This window comes from Hippopotamus amphibius, chromosome 1 (genome assembly GCF_030028045.1).
Source record: "Hippopotamus amphibius kiboko isolate mHipAmp2 chromosome 1, mHipAmp2.hap2, whole genome shotgun sequence".
NCBI lineage: Eukaryota > Metazoa > Chordata > Mammalia > Artiodactyla > Hippopotamidae > Hippopotamus > Hippopotamus amphibius.
In genome coordinates this window covers 85,380,468-85,405,650 of record NC_080186.1, presented here as the reverse complement: position 1 = coordinate 85,405,650, position 25,183 = coordinate 85,380,468, and the positions used below count along the sequence as shown (strand labels likewise).

At 35.4% G+C, this 25,183-nt stretch overlaps 1 protein-coding gene across 3 annotated transcripts in view; it reads left to right on the top strand.

The window, feature by feature from the left end:
* DPYD (dihydropyrimidine dehydrogenase) overlaps window positions 1-25,183 on the top strand; it is an 807,016-nt gene that overhangs the window by 618,286 nt on the left and 163,547 nt on the right. Inside the window, exon 19 of one of the 3 annotated variants that reach the window (XM_057718467.1) lies at window positions 22,810-22,874. The exons of 1 other annotated variant lie outside the window; for it this stretch is intronic. In XM_057718467.1, the coding sequence (XP_057574450.1) occupies window positions 22,810-22,850 (41 nt within the window). In that variant the 3' untranslated portion in view covers window positions 22,851-22,874. Of the gene's footprint in view, window positions 1-5,539; window positions 5,897-22,809; window positions 22,875-25,183 lie in introns of those variants that run through there. One more of the 3 variants, XM_057718475.1, reaches the window with a different exon arrangement.

The following is a 25,183-nucleotide window of genomic DNA, read 5'->3' as shown; positions in this document are numbered from 1 at the left end:
GCCCTTATACCAAATCATTCCAAATTGTAATAATCTCAAAGCCAATGGATTTGACACCTGCAAATTACTATGTAAACAAAGATGTGTTGTTGAAAATTGTTGTCTGGATAATAGACAAGTATATAAATTGGTAATTCTGTCTTCTAGTCACTATTAATATGTGTGTGCATGCATACATTATATATGTGCATGTGTGTATGCACACGCAAGCAGTTTATATTTTATCATTATAGAAAAACACTATATGTTCAATTTTATTCTTTTTTTCAATTAAAATTATATCATCATAAATACTTTGTCATGTGATTAGAAATTATCATGATTATCATTTGTAATAGTTGCATAATATTCCTAGGTTGCCTATAATATAGAGAAAATAGCAAACACACTGAAAAATTGTTAGCTCAAAGATCTAGCCTTTGGAGCAATTGTGGGGCCAGCCAGAGCTGTTGACAAGTGTATTCTTGAGGGACTAATGGTGACAATTCCCAAAGAAAAGCCTACTACTGAGTCAGGTTTCTACTTGGTGTGATCCTTGTCCAGAGCACAAACTTTGAGCTCCCCCAACAGCTAATAGGGACCCTGTGCTCGGCTAACAAAGCTGATGGAAAAGCCAAAGAATGTGCCTCCATGTGACCCTCAGAGCTTCCATGCTCTTCTCTCACTTAATCCTCTGAAGAATCCTAGTGAACACTTCAAGATAAGAGCACCAACAGTCAGAAAGGGGAAGTGGTTGTCCATGCATGCTAAATGATGAGATCAGAATTAGAGAACTATGTTGTGATATTAAGTACAATGTTCTTTCATTGACAATAAAGCTTCTCCTCGGTGGCTTCCCAGAAAGTGCACTGCTGAAAAAAAGGAATCCGCCACCTGATTTTTTGGACTGGATATGGAGTTTTGTGAAGTTATTTTCTAATTCTACACTTCCTCAAGACCAACAGACATGAAATCAGGTCTTAATCCTCCTTATCCTGGCCAAATTGAAGAATGATCTGGAATATAGTCCTTTGCAACCTACAACTTCAGGCTGCCTTGAAGCCTTGTCACAGCTGAGAGAGGGAGGAAAAAGATGTTCCCAACTCCATCTCTCTTTTTAAATTAGCATTTGAGCTAAGATGCTGAGCATTTCAGGAACTTTCTGCTGTGGGTCAGATAAATTACTCTGACCTAAATAAAACTCTTGTTTCTCACTAGTCTGCTAAAGGGAGGGACAGAACAAGATGATGCAGCATTCATTTGAAATATTCACATAAAAGATGAAGAAAACTGCAAATCCACCAGAGGTCACTTAACAAGGTATAATGAAGTATTCAACTGAATTGCATAGGAAGGCCAAAGATCCAGGACCCTGAATTGCAGGCCACAGCAATGTTATTTAATCAGGTATTGGGTCACACTCCTAGAGTCTGTCTAGGTCCTTCCTGTGTACTCTGGCCACGGTGCAGAGCTTTCTTCCAGCCGCTGAAATATTCTGAGCACAACTGCACTATTTTTCACTCCTTGGCTAGTATTCTCCCTTGACATCCTAAGCCAAGTGGATGTTGCTGCCTAGGGACATTTATTAATACCCTTCTGAACTCAGAGGGACGAATCATACAGATTTTATAGCACAGTATTTCTCTGAAATTCATATTCTATTAAAATTATTATGAGCTAATTCTTGGGAAACTTAGATTAACTTCTTTATTTCTGGATATCTCCATCTTTTTAGCTAAAAAAATCTGGTAATTGGTAATAACTTTATTCAGTACTGCTATTTGTCTAAATTCATATGCCTTAAAAGTAATTTTTACTTTTACTCAAAAGTACAATGTATTACTTTTCTCAATAAAAATGTTGTAGCATACATCTGATATGGAATGTTTAATTTATAAAATTCTGAGTGGAGAAATCAAACTTATACTATAATAAAGGAATGGGGTTTTCTTAGAAAATTGATCATCTAAGTGGAGAATACTAAAATGTTCTGACATGAATAGATAGGTTATGTGTTTGAAATTGAGCTAGTCAGTAGGTGACTTGAAAAGATTAAAGAAATACTGTGTTTAAAAGTTTAATGGATTTCTCAGGGTATATACCCAGTAGTGGGATTGCTGGGTCATATAATAGTTCTGTTTTTAGTTTTTCAAGGATTCTCCGTTCTGTTCTCCATAGTGGCTGTATCAATTTACATTCCCACCAACAGTGCAGGAGGGCTCCCTTTTCTCCACACCTTCTCCAGCATTTGTTGTTTCTAGATTTTTTGATGATGGCCATTCTAATTGGTGCAAGGTGATAACTCATTGTGGTTTTGATTTATATTTCTCTAATAATTAGTGATGTTGAGCATCTTTTCATGTGCCTCTTGGCCAACTGTATGTCTTCTTTAGAGAAATGTCTATTTAGCTCTTCCACCCATTTTTGAATTGGGTTATTTGTTTTTTTGATATTGAGCTGCATGAGCTATTTGTAGTGAGGTGGATGGACCTAGAGTCTGTCATACAGAGTGAAGTAAGTCAGAAAGAGAAAAACAAATACTGTATGCTAATGCATATATGTGGAATCTAGAAAAATGGTACTGATGAACAGGGCAGGAATAAAGATGCAGAAATAGAGAACTGTCTTGAGGACACAGGGTTGGGGGGAAGGGGAGGCTGGGACGTAGTGAGAGAGTAGCATTGACACATATACACTACCAATTGTAAAATAGATAGCTAGTGGGAAGCTGCTGCAGAGCACAGGAAGATCAGCTTGATGCTTTGTAACAACCTGGAAGGGTGGGATGGGGAGGGTGGGACAGAAGCTCAAGAGGAAGGGGATATATGTATAAATATAGCTGATTCGCTTTGTTGTACAGCAGTGTAAAGTAATTATACTTCAATAAATATGTATTAAAGAAAAGTTTAATGGAAAGATTAAAATACCAGATTTATCTCATAATCAGTATTTATATTAAAAAATACACTACATAATAGAAAATAGACAATGAAGTTGTTTATACCTCACAGTGACACAAATTCTGCTCTGATCAAATTCCCAGAGGTGGGGCTGATAATGACCAATGTTATTCTTAAAAAATATTTTGTGAAATATATTATATTTGGATGTTAAAGAGACTGATTCAATGCTCAACAGTACCCATATGCTAGGTACTGTTCTTGACTCTGAGCAAACTACAGTGAGCAGGACGGAGGTGAGGAATAAACAATAAGTAAGGATAATCTCAGATACTCCTACCTATTATGAATATAGAAAAACTAGGTGATATAATTTTGATAGAGAATGAAAGGGGTGGAGCTTTACATTGGGGCCCAAAGTAGGTGTCTCTGAGAAATAACATTTCAGCTGAGACTTGTGTGAATGAAAGGTGCCTGTCAGGCAATCATATGGATACCAGGCAGAAGGAAGAGGGCATGCAGAGGACCTACTACTGAGTTTAGGAATTTAAGAAACAGTAAAATACTGGTGAGGCAGAAGTATGATGAACCACAGCAAGAGTAGTATGGTGTACCTTATAGTTCGGATTCCCAGCATCCAGTAAGGCAGTGTCCAAGGATAAAAGCGTTAGTGAATAAAAACTGACTTGCCATTATCATCTATTGGGGAAAATTGAAGTGGTTTTCTAAGAAAAGGCAACACACAATATAACTGAAAACTGTAAGGTTTTATCTTTCCCTAGCTAAATCTTTGGCACATGTTGGAGAGTAATGTTTCTCTAAAACTAAAAATATTTTTAGGTCCAGAAGTCTCATCATTGTTTGTACTCAAGCTTTGCCTTGATCAAGAAATCTCTTACACGTTGATTAAGATAGAGCCCCAAGGTTGTAATCAACAAACACAGGTTCAAGTCCTGGTTTAAATACTCATAGCTTTCTGTTGCTACCTTGTGCTCAGTTGATCCATCCATCGATAAAATATGATAATAGTTATGAGGGTCAATTGACATTTAGGAAGCTTAAGTTAAGGACAGTGATGGGACAATTTATCACTACATAAAAGTTTACATAGAATTTAAGAATGTATCTCACATGTTTGTCTTACCTTAATAGAACAAATATGATAAATCAAAACTATTGTTTCAATGAATCATTGCAGTTTTTAATTCAGAAATGTGTAGACTGAAAAGAGAAATTTTCCATTTATGTATTAGAAATCAGAATTGTCAATCACAGCTGTCTATAGCAAACCAAAAATAGCTGGATCATGGTCTGGTTCCTCTGGTCATTGCAGCCTGATTCTCACTAGTGCACCATTGATCTGATTTCATCTTTAGTTATTATTTTGGGTAAAAAACTAAGATGGGTGATATCAAGGCCATTTTCAGTTAAGTTATAAGGAATTGACATATATAAAAATTTTGATTACCAGATGAAGAGGGTAATTTTTCAATCATGAGATACATGTTTAGCATTTTTAAAAATTTTGCCATAATCTTCATTATACTCTATTTCATAAATGCTTTGTCATTTATGACAAAGGCTCAATAACAGGGAGATATAGATTGCTAACCTCTATCTATTAAATCAGAAAAGTCAGATGGAAAAGAGAAATGCATTAGTTTAGGAAAAAATACTAATTTTCATATCATGCTTTATTCTTAATCACGATAGAGGGTGTAGGTTTTCTCCATCATAAGACTGATCCTCACTATATTTTCTTAAATATAAAGAATAGTGGCTACAGAGGTTTAGAAACCCCATAGCATCATTGTAGCAGAAGATTCTAAGTATAAGTTATTAAAATTGCAAACTATTTGTTTTTAAGTTTGTAGGAATCATTACCCATCATCTCCTCTGTATTACATTTGTTTCTCAATACAGAATAGCATTTTTTCCACGCTTTTTCCCGTATTGTAATCATGGTAGGGAAATGCTACTTCAAACCTCAGATAAAAGCCTCATAGTGATTTCATGTGACAGAATTTTATCTGGGTTTCAAAAAATCCTAATAACAGCATTTACAATTCTTCTATGCAATTTCTCCTCTTGTTACTGTAGAAATATGGAAAACACGTTCCAGGTTTAAAAAGCTAAAAGAAAAAAAATCAGCAGTTTAATCTGAGTGTTAGGAAAAGGATCACAAATCCTGCTATAGTATTTTGTATTTAAGCTAGTTTCTGTAAAGGCCCCTGACATGCCCCCTGGGAGCTAAATATTGACAAGCATGCTTTGGCAATCAAGATCAAGCTTGTTGAATTAACACAGCTCAAGTCTTGCATTGACACTATAACCCAAGACTGAGAACTCTTATCTTATCCCATTTATTTTGGCTTTATAGGTGATACTGTACACTTGAATTAGGGATTGTCACTGTATCTTAAATGCTACAACTGTGGATTAATTTGATTTGCGAATATACTAGTCCTTATCATGTTCACAGTGGAAATTATAAGTGAAGTGGAACATTCATTGTTTTCTCTCCCAGCATGGATCCATAATAAAACTGACTATATACCTAAGTTTGATATCTTTTCTACCAGAAAATGTCTTATAATTTCCACCTGCTAAAAGAGAAGGAGGAATAAGAAGGATAATATTGTCCTTTATATATTTTCCAGGTAAAAGTTAACGTATCCCACCAAAGAAAACCATAATCCCAAAAGAAACTTGTACCATAATGTTTATTGCAGCACTATTTACAATAGCCAGGACATGGAAGCAACCTAAATGCCCATCAACAGATGAATGGATACAGAAGATGTGGCATATATATACAATGGAATATGACTCAGCTATAAAAAGGGATGAGATGGAGCTATATGTAATGAGGTGGATAGAACTACAATCTGTCATACATAGTGAAGTAAGTCAGAAAGAGAAGGACAAATATTGTATGCTAACTCACATATACGGAATCTAAAAATGGGACTGATGAACTCAGTGACAAGAACAAGGAAGCAGATACAGAGAATGGACTGGAGAACTCAAGGTTTGGGAGGGGGCGGGGGGTGAAGGGGAAACTGAGAAGAAGCGAGAGAGTAGCACAGACATATATATACTACCAACTGTAAAATAGTCAGTGGGAAGTTGTTATATAACAAAGGGAGTCCAACTCGAGGATGGAAGATGCCTTAGAGGACTGGGGCAGGGAGGGTGGGGGGGACTCAAGGGGGGGGCGTCAAGGAAGGGAGGCAATATGGGGATATGTGTATAAAAACAGTTGATTGAACCTGGTGTACCCCCCAAAAAAATAATAAATAAATAAATAAATAAATAAATAATCTATGGGTCAAAGAAAAAAAAAAAAAAAAGTTAACGTATCCCAAATTGCTAATTCTTTCGAGGCCTTGATCAAAAGTTAAGACAAAATATGAATTATAAAAGAAATAAAAGTTAATGTATTTTCATCGTGACTCAAAACTCAAATGGCACTCTCCCAATGACAATTGTTTTTATAAAACATAAAATTGTCTTCAAGTTTTAAAGGAAAACATAACCTTTTTTGATCTTTCAGGAAGTTAAGGAATGAATTTTATTAATAACTAGGAATAGTGATGATAGTGGAACTGGTGGTAAGAGCTGACACTCATTAATGGCTTACAATGTGGCAGATTCTATGTGGAGTACTTTACATGCAGTTTCCTGTTTAACTCTGTGGGGTGGGATTTTCCTTGGCCCCATTTGTCACTTGAAGAAACAGACTGAAGAGAGCTTCCTGAACTTATCCAGCCGTGCTCAGTGTTTCCTAAAGTTTACTCTTATTTTCTTTCCCATGGATACCCCCACAGTCAAGGTAGTAACTAGATTTTTCTCCTGCCCTTACAGAGCTCATACCACAAAGGAAGAGGCATGCCCTATACTGCTGTCATTCAAGATGATGGCTGCTAGTACTAAAGGAAACAAAAAGGAAGAAAAGTGATGATTGGGGATGGTCCAGGAGGGCCCCACAAGGGATGTGACATTTCACATGGGCCTCAAAGGAAGAATATCAGAAGGTGAAGAACATTTCAGGCAGTGGGAATAGCAAGAGAAATGACAGGGAGATGGGAGTAAGCATGGTCTCCTCAAGAAACTGCAAATAATTCAGTGTTTCAGGAGTTACTGAGTGGAGGCCACATACATGATGCAAAGCTGTTACTGAGTTTAAGCATCAAAAGCATACATACCAGCTGATGACCTCTGTATCTTTACTGTGAATTGAAGATATTACCCAAAAGCAGGCCTCCCAGAGCTGTTATGAGGGATAAATGAGAGAAAGCATGCCAAATGTCCGGGCTAGGCTTACTTCTCAATTCTAAGAACATTGTTTTGTTTTCTCAAATTAAAATCATACCCTTCTCAACCTTCAGAAATAATTTTGGAACTACCTTCTGAAGCTAATTTTTTAAAATAAAATAACCACTTGGCACAATTTTCCTTCTTATTTTCCTCCCTCCTATAGCATGGTAGGAGAGATGAAAATTGGTTCTTTCTTGACATATAGGTTCTTCTTTTATCTCTTTCTCAAAGAGGGTTGTCATAACTTCATCCCCACAAGCAAGTGTCATTTAGTACAAAACTTTTCCATACTTGCACGATTGGTTTTCTAAAATAATTTTGAATTGATGCAATTTCAAATCCATATATTAATAATAAAGCATAATTATAAGGATGACATATTTAAAGTGAAAGTTGTCTATCACAGTGCCTAGCACTTAGAGGCGCCGAATTAGTTCACCTTCCCTTTCTCTCCCTGCACCTTTATATTAAAATCGCCTTCAAAATCTGCTCAATGTCCCACAGAAAGAACTCTGTGTATTATGCCAATGTCTTATTTGTCAAACTTCTTAGTCATCTTAAACTAAATCTCTGCAATCTAGCAAGCATCTACTTCCCAATTTACATCTCAGAGATAATTTTACAGACTGTCTACTCAAAGTGGACACTTATCTCCTTGTTCTATAAAATCAGTGTATAGATTCTCACTTCCATGCCTTCTTTCAAAAAATTTCTGGAGTTTGGAATGCCTGAGGCCCACTTATCTCAATTTGTACTTTGATGATCACTTTCTCCCAGCACATCCTGGAACTCACCTGCTCTCTGTTCTCCTTTAGAACTGTCCACTGTATTTCTTTGGCATTTAGATATGTTACGTTATGTAGTTATGTTCAGTCTACAAATCCTCTCTCCAGGAAAATATGACTCGGGTTAGGTTAGGGACCTATTTTCTCTATGTATCTGACACAAAATGAAGTTTTGCTTTTGAAAATAAAAATCATCATGTTTTTTTACCAAAGAGCACATTCAATAAAGTATACATATCTAACTAGTTCATAAATTACTTAAACATTTTAATTTCAGGTAATTGCAAGATGTATCACAAACATTCTTACTTCAAGTTCATACTTTTGCAGTAAATTAAAATACTCTCAAATCATGCATTTGGTGATCATTGAAATGGGATACTCTTCAGATGAAATGACCTAGTGCCACCACACCTATCTGGAAATACTTTCATATAGTTCTTAAATATATTTCTATAGCTTATTTCTTATGTCAGTACAGAATACTGCCATATAAGTTTCGTTACAAAAAAGATACAGAAATCTTAAAAACTAAATATTTAGAAACTGATGTAACTAGTTATAAAACCATAATTATATAAGAGAGTGTTCTTTTATAACAAGAAGTCTTCACATCTGTCATCCAATGTTTTAAAGCCTAGCGTACTTATTAGCTGACTATTTCTATTATTACCATTCTACAAGCAACTGCCATTCTTGAAACTGATTGATGTTTAGGAATAAAGCACATTTATTACATGTTGCCAGCTTCAGAGGAGCAGTCTTATAACCTACAGCGCTTTTTGAGAAGTGATGATACCTTACATTTCTGGAACTAATCACTGCTAAAGAAAGTAAAAGGGTGAAAACATAATATTTTTTTTTCCTGTGAAGACCTTTTATTGCATTATATGCCATTCAACTATAAAATGATTATAGTGTTTTATCTGCCAAGAATGACAGTGGTGAAAGGCAACTTTATATATATGTAGAGGTATGTGTACATACCTATCTATCCATATATGCCACTGTCCATATCTTTTCCCTGTTTTGGTGTGGCTAGCCTACCTTGAACAGATGTGGGGGAAGGATGTGAACAGAAAGCAAGGATTAAAGCTTGTTGAGTTTTAATGTGAGCAAAAATTAATGATGTTCATATCATTGCTTTATTATTTTACTACTCCTTCCAGATTATTGCTGTTTAGTCTTCAATCACCATTCTTTGAAGTTCTGGCTTTCTTTATGCCGCTTGATCTCATTTAGTGTCCTTAAGTCACTATCCCACCTTGATTGAACACTTTGGTTCTTGGTTCACTGGTCTTTCTGTCGCTCCAATTTCTGCCATCATCATTAAGGTATAATCATTATGAAGTGCTTAAAGATCTAGCTGGCATATAGTAAGGGTAGTAGATTTTAGCTTTCATCATCCTCATCAGAAACATCAGAATCCATGTCGCTATATATTCATTAATTTCCAAAGCTATTTTTAAAAAGGTATGGTAACTCGTATTTGTGTAACACTTCTACGTTTCAAAGCATTTTCAGAATTTCATTTGATTCTCACAACAGCCTTATGAGGTAGGTGTTGTTAGGTTTATTTTTAGAGTGATTAAAATCCAGCTCACGGTTGCTATTAAGAGAGGAAAGCAGAATTTATAAAAGATTTTATGACCCTAAAGTCCATAGATGATTTTTTAGTTGGACAACATTTTAGGAAATGTTTTCCAGTAGTCAACCCTGTCACACCCTCTTTCAGCCCTAGGCTGCTATATATAAATAAGACATTTACAGAATCCCAACAATACAGTACACTATGCATGGGAAACCAAAATATAAATAATGGACTCTATTCCATGTTCCTAAGTATCTCAGATGTTTTGCACCTAGATAACTTCAGGTTCTCAACCAAATCCAAGTTATTATCTTCTACAAACCATAGAAATTATCATAGTTAATGACATTAACCTCTGAGTCTTCTTGATACCTCCCAGCCTCTTACTCTGTATATCTAATTAATCAGAAGGTACTATATGGTCCATCTCTGAATGTGACAGAACTCTTTTACTTCATTTTCTGTCTCTATAACCTTAATTTAGTCCAAGCCCTGAACTTACAGGTGACGCACTTAATTCTTTTTTTTAAATCATGTCTGTTTTGGACACTGTCCAATCAGAGAACAGTGTATACTTTAAGTAACTTCATTTCACTGCAGTTACTATTATTTTTAGTAGTTACTATTTTTTTAGTAGCTTCCAGTGGATTTTTTCAAAGCTGAAGTAAAATATGTGGAGAATAGTTAATTCCACATTTTTTTCACCAGCAAACAACCTAGTGGAAATCTTTTACAAAGATATTCTTATTGCTTAATCTCACTAGTTTGGGGTTCATTTGTTTGGATTATCTTGTATGCACAAAAATGGATCTTCAATCACAAAACACTATCATGATTGGTGCATGCATGGTACTCTTTTATTTACTTATTAATTCATTATTTCATTAATATTATAAACCTATGATCCCACTAATCCAATTTAAGAACTAAAACGTTGCCAATAACTGACACCTATATGCTCCTCCCTTCCCATTCTCCTGTGTCACACTCAGAGATAACATCCTAAATTTTATCATTATGTTTACCAACTTCTTGTTTTTTCTTTAATTTTATTTTGTATGTGTGTTTGTGTGTGTGTGTATGTGTAACATACCTAAGCAATATGATATTTGATTCTGCTTGGATTTGCACTTTATACAAAGGGATAATACTGTATAGAGTATTTTTGAGGACTTACATTTTTTACTTCAACAGACTTAATTCTTAAATGACCTTTTAATAATCTCTTCACTTTCATTTTCATCTCCTTCTGATCCTTATTTAACACCACTAACCGTTTATAAAGTCTAAAATACCATCTGATCTGGTGACCACTCTGCTCAAAATTCGCAGAGGCTTTCCCGCTCCTGTAAGAAAAAGTTCAGAATGCTGAGTGGAGTATAGGACCCTTCACAAACTGGCCCTGTTGTAACTCTCGCTGCCTTAGTTTGAGTTCTTCTGAAAGCCAAACCTGAAACAAACAGGATGCAGGTAGTTTATTTGGGAGTTGAGCTGAGGAAGCAGGCATGAGGGAGGAGGGAGAGTATGGCAAAGAAGAATCAAAAGCCAGTTGAGTGTTGTTTTGAGATCACAGTTGCGAACTCCTGAGAAGTATAGATACAGGCAGAGGGTCTTGCTGAATTTTCCACCTGAAGGATGGAAAGCTGAAGTAAATTTATCCAGTGATGCCCATCACCCCCTACTTGAAAGCTGTCCAGGGAATTTTAACTGCTTGGTATTTCTGTGGGTACAGGTGCACAGACCTGGTAGGCTTTTGCTGTGTCAGCAGTGACTTTGGGGCGCAAAGGAGAAAGAAGCCTAGCAGAACATGAAGTGGGCCTTTTCCTTCTTGGCTTAATGATAACTGTCATGAAACTGTCCATAGCAGCTACAGTTAAAATCAGAGGTGGTTGAGGAGGTGAGATGTGCGTCACAAAGACACCCGCCACACTCTTCTTCCAGACTTGTCCCCTTCCTGTCCCTCCTAACCCACACTTTACTCTAAGCCTTGTAACACACCTCACGTTCCAATTACTTCCAGATCTTTGATCTTTTGCTCAAGCAGTTCTTTCTACCTGTGATTCCTTTGTCTGCCTTCTCTGCCTTTTAAAATACCACTTATCCTTTAAGGCTTAGCTCATATTATCTTTTTTTTTTAAATTTATTTATTTTTATTTATTTATTTATTGGCTGTGTTGGGTCTTAGTTGCTGCGTGAGCTTTCTCTAGTTGCAGAGAGCAGGGGCTACTCTTCATTGTGACGCGCAGGCTTCTCTTTGTGGTGACCTCTCATTGCGGAGACGGGCTCCAGCCATGCGCGCAGTTCAGTCGTTGTGGCTTGTGGGCTCTAGAGCACAGGCTCAGTAGTTGTTGTGCTCGGGCTTAGTACTCCATGGCGTGTGGGATCCTCCCAGGGCTCGAACCTGTGTCCCCTGCATTGGTGGGTGAATTCTCACCCACTGAGCCCCCAGGGAAGTCCTTCATATTATCTTAAAGATGACCCAGCCAGACAAAGTACACTGCACCTTCCTCTGAACTGTCATGGTCACCTGCTCAGGTATTTTTGGAGCCATTAGCATATATTACAATAAGTTATTTCACCACCTCCAGATGTAATAGCTGCTTTATAGTTAGCATTCAAGAACTGTCTGGTGATTTAATGGATGAAAATATTTAAATACTTTAAATGTATAGTTTAAATTTGTATAACAGTTCATTTTTAATTTAAACTTTGTTTTCCGGTTGAAGGTCTGAAACTTTTCTTAAATTGAGGAAAAGCTGTTATGATAGTCACACTCAGACACCATATACATATATATATGTATATTCTTTATTTTAGTCCCTGTAGTAAAAAGAAAAAAATTGTTCTCAATAATAATTCTTAAGTATCAGGTTTCATTTATGAAAAGGTAGATCTCATTCATCTAGTGTATGTAATATATGATAAATAATTATCAAAATTATACTATTGAAGTGTTAGTTTATATTCTAATAACATCAAATATAGAGATTTTATACCCATTAGTATATATCTTAATAGTATCCAAATTATCATTTGAAAAAAAATCCTATGTGTCTTTTTTGTGAAATACTTTTCATAATTTTTATACACTTTAGTTTTCTCTCTTGAAATGCCAGATATCCCTATAATAATCTCTCTGAGAATTTTTTCCCCATCGTGGTATGTTAAAAGTATGTTCTTCATATGTCACAATGCCCTCAGTCTCCTGACTTCTTTTTACCAATTTTTGTCCTTGAGATTGTGAAAGGGATTGGTTGGTGTTATGGACTAAATGTTTGTGTCCTTCCAAAATCCATATGTTGAAATCCCAACCCCCACTGTGATGGTATTAGGAGGTACGGCCTTTGGGAGGTGATTAAGACATAAGAGTGGCACCCTGGTGAATGGGATTAGTGACATTATAAAAGAGATCTCAGAGAGAGGTTCAGAATAGGAAGTCTACTGCTGTTGGGCTGCTTGAAAATGGAAACTTTTGCCTTCATTTTTATCTAGAGGCCATAGAAACCAGATATCCTCATTTTAACCATACATGTTCACCCTTTTATAGGGAAATAAAATCTTAAAATAGGCAAAACTGAAAGAATACACACCTGTCATCAGTTATTAGTCAATACTAATATCTTATAGAAACATCATTAGTTATTTTATTCAGATATCTTACTTACAAAGGGGAGAAATTTTCACCTATTTAGGTTGGACCTGCCTAAGATGAAGTGATGAACTTGACAACTTCTCAAACTTACATGAGACCATGACACAAAACAGTCTGCTATCCTATTTCTAAGAGGCAGCAGCCTAGCCCAGGGATGAAGTGCAGGAACTCTGGTGCTAATTGCTTAGCTTAAAATCCTGGTGCTACCACTTACTAGTTTCTCTTGGATAGGTTACTCAACAACTTTGTAACTCAATTTTCTCATCCAGAAAAAGAAAAAAAATGTCTGAAATAAGAGAACCCACCTCTCCAAATTGGCATATAAGAAGTGGTATATAAGCTTTATTATACTTATGAAACTCTGCCTTTATTCTTGGAAGCTTTGTTTCCTGGAGAGTTTGGGTTACATCAGACTCTTCTAATTAGTGGAGACATGAGATAGAACATATGTTTTCTTTGTAGAAATACCACCACACAGTACATTTCATTTGCAATTTGATGCTCAGGCATGCCTTGAAATCTTAAACCGGTTTAGATAAATGTGATGTCTGAATAAAGCCAGTGTGGGTGATGTTGCTTAGCACATCCACAGAGCTTTTACCAGGTGTGAAGCATCAAACCTCCCATCATACCTTCTGATCTAGCCTCTCCAAACCAAGGGCTCTGGCACTAAAACTCCAATTTTAGCCTCTGTGTCTTGGCCTCTTGACATATCTTAGCAAAGAAAATCTTTCCTTTTTGTCTGGGTGAGCCTTCTGAAGTAGAAAGTGTTGAAATAAATGGCTTATGACATGTATAGTGTTGAAATAAACGTTTATTTTAACACTTCATAAGTCATGAGCCATTTATTTTAACACTTTTCACTTGAAGTGTTTAAATAATAGGTTTTATACAGGGATGTGTCATCCACTCTGTTTAATGTAAAAGTGAATATGTAAATATATCCATCTATCTAATCTAGATTTTACACCCTTTGGCTGCCAAACAGCCTGGTTGCCATAGTTTCTGGAGTAACCTGAAATTAAATTTTCTGCTTTTTCTTTTTCAGTTGATAGGTAATTTGGTGATACATAAGGTGATTGGACATCAATTCATTAATGAAGAAATGGCTAGATAAATCTTTTTATTTTAGTAACCTGAAGAAGTATCAGCAAAGACTAGAGTTGACAGTGAAATGCTTTCATAACTAGAGCGGCTTTTACTAGAAAATGTCAGGGTGTTTCCTTTTGTTTTTAGGACTAATGGCATTTTCTTTTCAGGGTTATTTTTGAGCACTCCTACAAATATGTAACCTAGTACAGTGCCTGGAATCATATTTGTATGAACATAAGTATATAAAAATGCTAAGTTTTTGAAGTGAGGCAATGTGAAAAGCAGTACTGATTTGGGAGTCAACTGATTTGGGTGGAATCTAAGATCTTTCAGTTATTATTGCAAGGGCAGGATATTTGATTATCAAAAGTAATAGCTCCTAAGGATTTTCTGGGATTTAAATGGGACTGTTTAAGTAAAAGCCTTAATAGAGTGCTTTGCATATACTAGACAGTTCAATAAAAGATATTATTACTGCTGTTATTTCTCAATAGGAAATGGTAATTAATAAAAATAGCTATAAATGCTATGCTTTTAAAAACCTGTTTCCAATATTCACAAGTTTGTGTCTTCATTTTTGCCAAATAATATAGACAAACTAATATTTTCGTAAGAACAGGAAGAATACAAGTGCTGTATAAGGAAATTTTTTTACATAAACTTTTTGTTCTGAAATGATTTCAGATTTACAGAAAAGTTGAAAAGATAGTACACAGTTTCTGTATATCCCTTACACAATTTCTTTTATTTTTAATTATAAGGAGCATTTTAATTTACAAATTTACCAAAGTCACATCTTTTGAGTAGAAAGTATTTGTTCCAAAGCCTTATTTTCGAAGTGCTAACAAAGAGATTTTGACGTGAAACAAAGGGAACAAAAGCATTGTGGGACTGGAGGCTGAGAAAGTCATAGGGGAGAGAAGCCAAAAGAGACAAAGACTAAAGGGAAAAACTTGGGACAAACCTTAGTTCTCGTGAAGACTTGTGCTTTCCTGTACGTAACACAGCTCCCTGACAAGTCTGAATCTGTTGGAAGAGTTAATTGAGACATGAAAGGGCAAATGTTTGCTTTTGCTTTTAGGTACTAGAAAATCTTTTAAGGAATAATTACAATCTGAGTAGTGAGAATGCTCCAGAAAGAATACAAACGCTGGCATTCATTTTCCATTTGACATTTTCCAATGTCTATAAATGCTATTGATTTCAAATTCTAAATTATTTCACTTCTGAACACGCCTTGTAGAATTATTACAATGCTGTTTGTGTGGGCTTGTAATTATTGATTGCGGCATTATACTCTCCATAAATGTGCCATTGTGAATAATTAAACTTGTTAGCATTTTGTTTGCCTACAGTCTTTAGAGTGCTAGCCCTTTTTGGCAATCACAAATACGTTTCTCTAGTTCAGTTTGTGCTAGAGATGGGGACATATATCATTTTTTTTTGAAACTCTTTAATGCTTTGCCATTTTAAAATTTCAAATTTCAAGAGCTGCTCTGTAACAATTTACCTTTTCGTATATAAGAACTCTGGGAGTCTTACGATTTGTATTTTGGAGTTTATAAATAAATGATCTTCTAGAATGCAAACAGGAGACCTTTTTCAAGCCACTTACTGCCTGTGAGCATGCCATTTCTCATACCTTATTCTTATTGCCTAGGGTAAAACAAATATTAGTGTTAGAAAAGAGAAATACATTGTGACTGCTGGCCCTGTTTATACCCATTGCAGATATGCTTGAAAAGATTTGAAAGCTTGGTATAGTCCTATATGATTTCTGTCAGCTTCTACACAATTACAAAGAGTCTCTGAGCTCTGTTGAGAAAACAATATATAGCAGTTTTGGCAAAGATTACTAAAAAAATCTCTCCCCTTGAGGCATGGAAACCATGTTCTAGCCATGCCTCTGTAACTGGATTTAGCACATCTGTGATACTCAATGCCCAGTTCTGAATTGTCCAATGCTATTTGGAATCATTGTGCACAGTTTAAGCATTTGGATGATGAAACACTTACAGCAACAATATAAACTGAATGAGCATCTATGAATGAGGAAAAACATATGCATCACATTTATGCTTAGATATGTGCATTAGATACTGACTATATATCCTTTTTCCACCAAGTTGGTCCTGATAATAGGCTGTCTCCTTTTCGTGCATGCAGAAGTTAGCTAAATGCCATTTGGCAATGAGTTGAATCATCCGGGGTTGCACACTTGCCAATTCAGCCTAAATAGCCATGCCAATTGACAAAGTAACGACCTCAATTTGACAAGAGCCTGAAATTTCATCAGAGAACATAAAAGACTGGAAAAGCAGCAAATAGGGAGAGGATTTTTTCATTGCAAACCCATCACAGACTTGACATAAGCTATAAGCCAAATATTCTTTAAAGATTCAGCTGGGAAGATCAGTTTATGATTACAAGGTTTTAATAGGAATCACACCCTTGAGTGCTCGCTCTCTTGTTTTGGAGAGGTAAAGATATACTCAAATAGCAATTTGGGCATAAAGTGCAGACACGGAAGCTCTCATTATATGTTAACGATATTTGTGATCAGTTGATGACATTTTTGAAATTTGGCTCTGGAGTCTTACTTAGTACAACAGCCAGCAAAGGGCCAAACTGCCTTTGCAGCTTACCGGAGCTGTGTCTTTTTACATGGAGCAGTGCTTACATGCCTGGCTAATTCAGGAGCTGTGCTTTAGATCCACGGCCTGGCCGTAATACCTGTCTTTATATTTGCATCATTTTGGTACTCCATGTATCTTTATTCTTAACAATCAGTGATTTACCACTGATGGTGTGTCTATGTTTGTGTACATGCTTATATGGGATATATATGGCTTCTTTAAAAGCATTGCTTTCCAGAAAATTTCGTGGAGAGTACAAGCATTGAAGAGGCCAACAGTATCATAAAAAGTGCTCCTGAGGGGTCATCTAGTTCTCCAAATTTCTCGTTCATGATATGCTGCAGATATGATCTTTAGTCCTATTTACCTTTAAAGTATAAGATTCATTTTCTCTCGGATGTAGTTTCTGCCCACTAATGGGAAGATGCTCTCACATTTTATAAAATGAAGTCTTTGAGGGATCTGACCATCAAAGATTACTTAGACATGGATCCAACTGGGAGATGCTTACTTTTAAGATGGACATTTTTGCAATCTCTTAAATGTATTTACATATTTTTTATTCTTTGAATGAAGTGTATTTTACATACAATACAATGCACAGATACTAAGTATTCAGCTAAATTAGCATTGACAATTATATACATCTGCAGTAACCATAGTTTGAAATAAGATAGAGTATATTTCTTTTCATACCAGAAAATTCCCTTTGGTACTGCTTGGCAGTCATTTCCTCCACCATATTATATATATGTCACTGTAGATATACATAGATACTATTCTTAAACTTCATATAAATGAAATGATTTATTCTTCCTCTCTGTCTATCTTTCTCACACCCCTACCACATTGTGTGTGTGTGTGTGTGTGTGTACACGCTGATTTCACTTACTCAACATAATATTTTTTATATCTACCTGTGTTGTTGTAGGTATCAGTAGGCAAGTCTTTTTTATTGCTGATAATTTTCACTAAATTAATGGACCACAATTTGTTTATCCCTTCTCTTGTTGATGGACACTTGGGTGGTTTCCAATTTGGGGCTATTATAAATAAGGCTGCTGTGAACATTCTTGTGTACACACTTTTGTAGTCTTGTTTTCATTTCTCCTGGCTAAAATATAGGAATAAAATTGCTGAGTCATAGGATAGAGATTTTCAAACAATTATCCAAAGTGATTTTTTCATTTTATACTCTACTAGCAATGTATGAGAGTTCTACTTGTTCCACCCTTTTGTCAACATTTGATGTTATCAGTCATCTCGACTTACCGATTTTCTAATAAGTGGGAAATGGAGTCTCATGAAGGTTTTGATTTGTATTTCCTTAAGATGGAGTACCTTTTCATGTACTGATTGCCCATTTATAATGTCTTCTTTTTTGAAATGTCTGCTCAAGTTTTGCTTCTTTTAGTTTTTATTCATTTTGCAACTATTGTTTTATAGGAGCTCTTTATGCATTTTAGATATGAATTCTTTTTCAAATTTATGTGTGTAAATATAGTATTTTTCTAGGCTTTGGCTTCCTTATTGATTTTTATAAAATGCAGCTTATCCATTTTTTAAAATTTAGTAAGTGCTTTTAATATTCTTTCCAAAAAATCTTTTTTTTTTTTTGGTTGCTTTGGGTCTTCATTGTTGTGCGCGGGCTTTCTCTAGTTAGGGTGAGTGGGGGCTACTCTTCTCTGCAGTGTGAGGGTTTCTCATTGCGGTGGCTTCTCTTCTTGCGGAGCACAGGCTCTAGGTACTGAGGCTTCAATAGTTGTGCCACTCAGGCTCAGCAATTGTGGCTCGCGGGCTCTAGAGCGCAGGCTCAGTAGTTAGGGTGCACAGGCTTAGTTGCTCCGCAGCATGTGGGATCTTCCCGGACCAGTGCTTGAAACCATGTCCCCTGCATTGGTAGGCGGATTCTTAACCACTGCACCACCAGGGATGCCCAAAAATCTTGCTTAACTCCAGATTACAGAGATATTCTCCTGTGTTTTTATCCTACAAACTTTATAGTTTTAGGTTTTACATTTAGGTCTTCAATCCATTCTGAATCTTTAAAAATTTTTTTATATGAAGTAAGGTAGCAGATAAGGTTCTTTTTTTCCCCTTTTTCTTACAACTATCCAGTTGCTCTAGCCCTATTTGTTAAAATGATTTTCTTTCCCCAACTGAACTTACTTAGTGGCTTGGTCAAAAATCAATTGACTTTATATGTGGCGACTATTTCTGGATTCCATCCTGTTCTATATTTTTATACTGTTATTTGCTACTGTAGATTTTTGGCAAGTCCTGAAATAAAATAGCATCCTTGAATTCTGTTTTCTTTTTCATAATTATTTTGGTTATTCTATATAGTTTATATTTTTATATAAATTTTAAAATAAGCTTATCAGTTTCTTCAAAGACAGTTTACCAGAATTTTATTCAAGTTATTTGGGTCTATATTAATGAAGGATATTGGCCTATAGCTATTTTCTTTTAGTGTATTCACTGGGTTTTGGTATCAGAATTATGCAGGCCTCATAAAATGAGTTGGGAATGGTTCCTTCTTATTCTATCATCTGTAAGAGTTTGTGTAAGATTGATATTATTTCTTCCTTAAGTTTGATAGACTTTACTAGTGAAGCCATCTGGGCCTGCAGTTTGCTCGGTACAAATGTTTTTTATAATTATCATTATTGTGAATTCAATTTCTGTGATAGTTATTGGGTTGTTTTTTATTTTGATTTTCTGTTTTTTGTTGTCAGTTTTGGTTAGCTGTGTTTTGCTTGGAATTTGTCCATTTCATTTCAGTTGTTGAATTTATTGCATGAAGTTGTTCCCAGTGTTCTCTTATATTTTTATTGTTTTTAAAATATGTTGTGATGGTACTGCTTATTAAGCACTTAATATGTACTTGTCAATGTGCTACCTGCTTTACATAGATTATTTTATTTGATTTTACCTGGTTCTATTTAGGTCCATTAGATTTTCTTTCCCACTATATGGTTATCCAAATAGCTGCTGGTTTCTAACTACCCACTTGCCTGAGGAGCATCCTTGCTTATAGTTCAAAGCCCTGAAATATCAGGGGCCACATTGTAGGCACCTGTTTCAGCCCCTAGCTGCCCTCTGCCATGGGAGAAGAGGCTGCCAGAGTGATGCCCATCCCCAGTGTCTAGCATAGCATGAGAGGTAGTTCTTTGGAAGATCTTGTCTGAAGTAATGTAATGTTAAATTATTTTCCCTTTGCTAAGTGCTCAATCACATGTTCTATTTTATGCTTGCTGCAGATTCATGCAATATTTATGATGTTTGTTAAGAGTTAAAATGCATTTATAAAAATGAAAATGTACGATACTGGTGACAGTTGTTGAATGATTGAATGGAGTGGAACTTGTATGCTCTTCCATTACATAAGTTCTCTACATTGTAAAAAAGAGGAATCTTACTATTTTAATTGTAACCTTCGTCTCTTGTGACTGATGAAAATCCTGTTACTTTTTAAATCAGACTGGAAAGATCCTTATGATCTTTATAAAGGCTAGAGCCAGGGACATGTACATAGAATATATATTCTGTTTAGTTTCCTTGGAGAAATATTTTTTATTAACAATGAAATAAATCTGGACTTCTTTCATTTTCTTATATCTTTTATTCAGACACTGTTGAAATTCATCACAATTCAAGAATTCTTATGCCAGATCAATATTTTAAAAATCTTTTTTTAAATAAAATATCATACAGAAATGAAGATAATAGCTGGGTCTGTAGGAGAGGGGCTGTCCCTCTGCTCACCAGGCAACACCCCTCCCCACCCAAATACATTGTATACCATAGCCCAACCTGAGAGGCTGCTTTAGTTTTGCTATTAACATGTCTCACAAACATGAATTTTTCATTACTGTGTCTGCAATTTTGCTCACCTTGTCCCCAACCCCTGCCAGATTGTGAAGTATCCTAGTTCTCAACCCAAAACTACCTACCCATCTTTTGAGAGCCCAGTTGACATCTTGCATCTCCCACAAAACTTTTCTGAGCCACTTCAGTCTTCCTGGATCGTCCTGTCCTCTGAGTTTCAGCATTTCTTTAGTCTGCTCCACATAATCAGGATGTGGACATGCACCGCTCATGTTTTCATCACATCACCTCAGTCTCATAAGCTCGCTGAGAGGAAGTACCTTCATTGCTGCCTTTTAGCAACTGACATAGTGCTAGGTACAAGAAATAATTTTGATTAACAATGATTTCTCATTTTGTACCCTATTGATATTTAGGAAGACATTTTATTGTGAGCAAATTGAGAGAGCAATTACTAATCAGTAGAACAAATATTAATGAGTAGAGCCCCTACTTTCCAAAGTGTCTAGTCAGTTTACAGAGAGCACTGATTCTCAGAGGGTTCTGATAGGGTCCACCTGGAGATGTCCTTGTCCATATTATTATCTTTAAACACCTATCAGAATGCCTATCATCAAAAAGTCTATGGATAACAAATGTTGGAGAGGGTGGGAAGAAAAGGGAACCCTTGAACCTGTTGGTAGGAATGTAAATTGGTGCGACCACTGTGGAAAACAGGATGGAGGTTCTTCAAAAAACTAAAAATAGGATCACCACATAATCCAGCAATTCCACTCCTGGGTACACATCTGAAGCAAACGAAAACACTAATTCAAAAAGGTACATGCACCCTAATGTTCATAGCAGCACTAGTTACAATAGCCAAGATATAGAAACAGCCCAAATGCCCATCCACAAATGAATGGATAAAGAAGGTGGGATATACACAATGGAATAATAGTCATAAAAAAGAATGAAATTCTGCCATTTGCAGCAACATAGATGGAGATAGAGAATATTATATTTACTGAAATAAGTCAGACAGAGAAAGCCAAACAGTGTATATCACTTAAATGTGGAATCTAAAAAAATATTACAAATGAATGTATATGCAAAACAAAAACAGACTCAGATATAGAAAACAAAATAATGGTTACTGATGGGGAGAGAGGAAGGGCGAGGGGCAAAATAGGGGAATGGCTTTAAGAGATACAAACTACTGTGTATAAAATAGATAAGTAACAAGGATGCATTGTATAGCACATGAAGTCAAGGTATTCTCTTGTGATAACTTTTAATGGAGTATAACCTGTAAAAATACTGAATCACTCTGCTATGCACCTGAAATTAAAATGATATTGTAAATCAACTATGCTTCAATAAAAAATTTAAAGCCCATTATTATCTTTGAGAGGTGTCCAGCCCAGAGAAAAGAACAAAACCTCAGTGCTTGCTGAACAACCTGTGTTTCAGCAGACTCTGAGGAACGCAGCCTTATCACAGGGCACAGAGATTTACACATGTAATTCATTGTAAAGTAAAAAGAGAATGAGAATAAAAGGAAAGGTTTGATGGTAGGACAAGTGCTACCATGGACACCCTGACCATGGAACCACCCATAGTGTAAACCAAGTACAGAATTTCAGACAGGAAAGAAATCATGGCTTTCCAAAGAAAGAGATAATGTGATCGTAGTGAATGTGGGAACTCTTTTTGTTATTTTCTGTGTCTTCCTAAAAATGCTCACGTCTAACTGTCGTGGGCTCTCCAAGAGCGAAGCCTAGTTCTAGTAATCAGCATTATCATTGTCATTGTCATCTTCCTCTTTCTCTTCTTCAAATAAGCATTTCTGAATACACATCGACTGTGAGATTTGTATATGGTTTGATAACATTTGCCCTGAACATCCCTAAGCAAAATCATATGAGAAATGTTTATACAGCAAGTTTGCTAAGTCTGTCATGATTCAGAATCTCTTTGCTAAGGAAATATGTGTATTTTTTAAAGAGTCATATATTTATAGGTAAATTTGTTGTATTTATAGGCTTACAGCACTACCAGAATTACTTATACAAGAGCGACTGAAGCATATGGTAATCTGGAAATAAAGAAAAGCCCTCAAATTCAAACCCATCAATGAATTTTATGGTCACCTTGTAAACTAATTGTTTTATTGCGGTAATGTGTTATTTTACTACAGAACCCTGCCTTTCTTATGTACATATGCTATTCAGCTTTTTTGAGCCTGAATTTCTTAATCTGTACAAAGGGGGTAATACATATATGACTTGTGAGGATATAAATAATGTGTCAGTAACTTAGCAGAGCACCTGGTATTCAGTAGGCTTTCAGCATTATTTCCTTTTAGCCATAAAATGATATTGCCATTGGTTTTGAATTCTAGTTTTCTTTTATCACACGAAGACCTCAGAGAGTTTTATCTCTGGTGACTCAGGAACATAGTATGGGCCCTCATCAGTAGGTCTTAGAATGGGGAGCTAAATAACAAAAAAGAAACTGAGATTAGAACCCTGGTCCATTTTAAATGCTGAATACCATCTGAATACCATCTGAAAAGCCATTTACAGTTTTTCTTGAAAACTCTACTTTGAAAATTTGCACCACTTTGTAAGTTAAAAACATACTTAAATAATTAAAAAATGAGAGTAAGAAAAATTCCTTACTTTTTTCTCTTGTGTGGAGGTTACTGGACAAATAATACGATGAGTATATTTTACATATTCATAGATTTATATAATTTTAATTGACACTGGCCAGTTACACAAATCGATGTACAAAACTCTCCATTCTCATTTCTAAAGAAAGTACACATGTTGTAACATCTACTATGAAAACAAATTGGGAATAGCAATAATGTACTTATTTCAATAATCTTTTTTCTTTTGTCTGTGTGTCTTTCCTCTATGTTAACATGTCTGCACACTGGATTTCTTTCTAAATCTGAATGTCCTCCCTGGCCATATTGAAGAATGTGCTTACTGTACTGTTTCATTAAACTGCTGTGTTATCGGGTAATTGTTTAAACATAATGCCATAGCACTATCAAAAGGAAAGGTGAACTAATGGCATTTGCAAATGTCAGGGATTATCTTAACACTTTTATTATAGTTTATAAAAAAAAGTAGGTTCAGGGCATTTCATGGCAATTATTTCTACAGAAATTGGTTATTTAAATAAATTGCTAATTATCTGAAGATGACAGTATTGAAAATACTATTAATGAGTTGTTTAATAAGTGTAGCTTGTGGTGGCCACCTACAGGTTGAAAATAGAACATATAGACTAATTATGCCTAGATATCACAAATGAATGCCATATATTTTTCCCTCTAGAAACAAATTTGAGGAAATTTATCTCTTCATGCCATCCTTTGAGTCTTGGACAGTGTAGTTAGTTTCTATGTTTTTCATAGATTACAGTTTTGTTCTAAATCAAATTTCACTTTGCTTCCATAATTATCTTCGTCCTATAATTCTTAGATACAATTATCATTATAATTTATAATCCAAACATGGTTACTTTTAGAGTGAAAGAGGATGCGATTTATAATTACATCATGTAATTGCAAATAAATATAGGTGTGATAAACTGGAATTCTTCTAGGCAAACTAGATCATACGGTCTCTCTAGTTGTAGCAATTACTAACTACTATTGTTTCAATGTAATTCCTAGCCAACAATTAATATAATGCTAATATACTTGGTTTTATCATACGTGGACAACATATCTTTATTCTTTATAAAAATCATTAACTCATCTCTCTGTAAGTTAATATGCAAACAATTAAAATAGGGAAGAAATATAGTATTGTCATTAAGAGCATGATATTAGGAGTCAGGTAGACCTAGATTCAAATACCTGACCCACACTTTCTGACTGAGTGATCTTGAGAGTGAGATATTTATTTCTTATGAGTGCCATTTACACATCTATAAATATGATGACAAAAAAATACCTATAGTAATGTCACTGGGACAATGTATAAAAAAACACTTAGGAAAAGACCTGGCAATTAGCAAACACTCAAAAGAAGAGTCTCTATAATGAATGTATTGAATGTTAAAATTTCGCTTTAAATCAAACAATCCTTTCATAAGCTAACTTTATCACTGGTATCTATTAGGAAACCACAGAGAATATAAAATTGCTCCTTAAAATAGCATGACAAAGTTCATAATATCCTGGAATTTTAAATTGGAAGAGATCATCTAATCCAATATTTTCTATTGTACAGAGGTATTTTCTGTTGCATCCTACCTGCCACTACCTGCCAAATATCCATTTAGGTTCAAGGGATAGGGGCATCCCAGTGTAGCTACTTCTGTTGCTGAATTTACAAGTTAGTGATAAAAAATAATAATAAAACCAATAGTGTGTGCTTAACCATTGGCTCTAG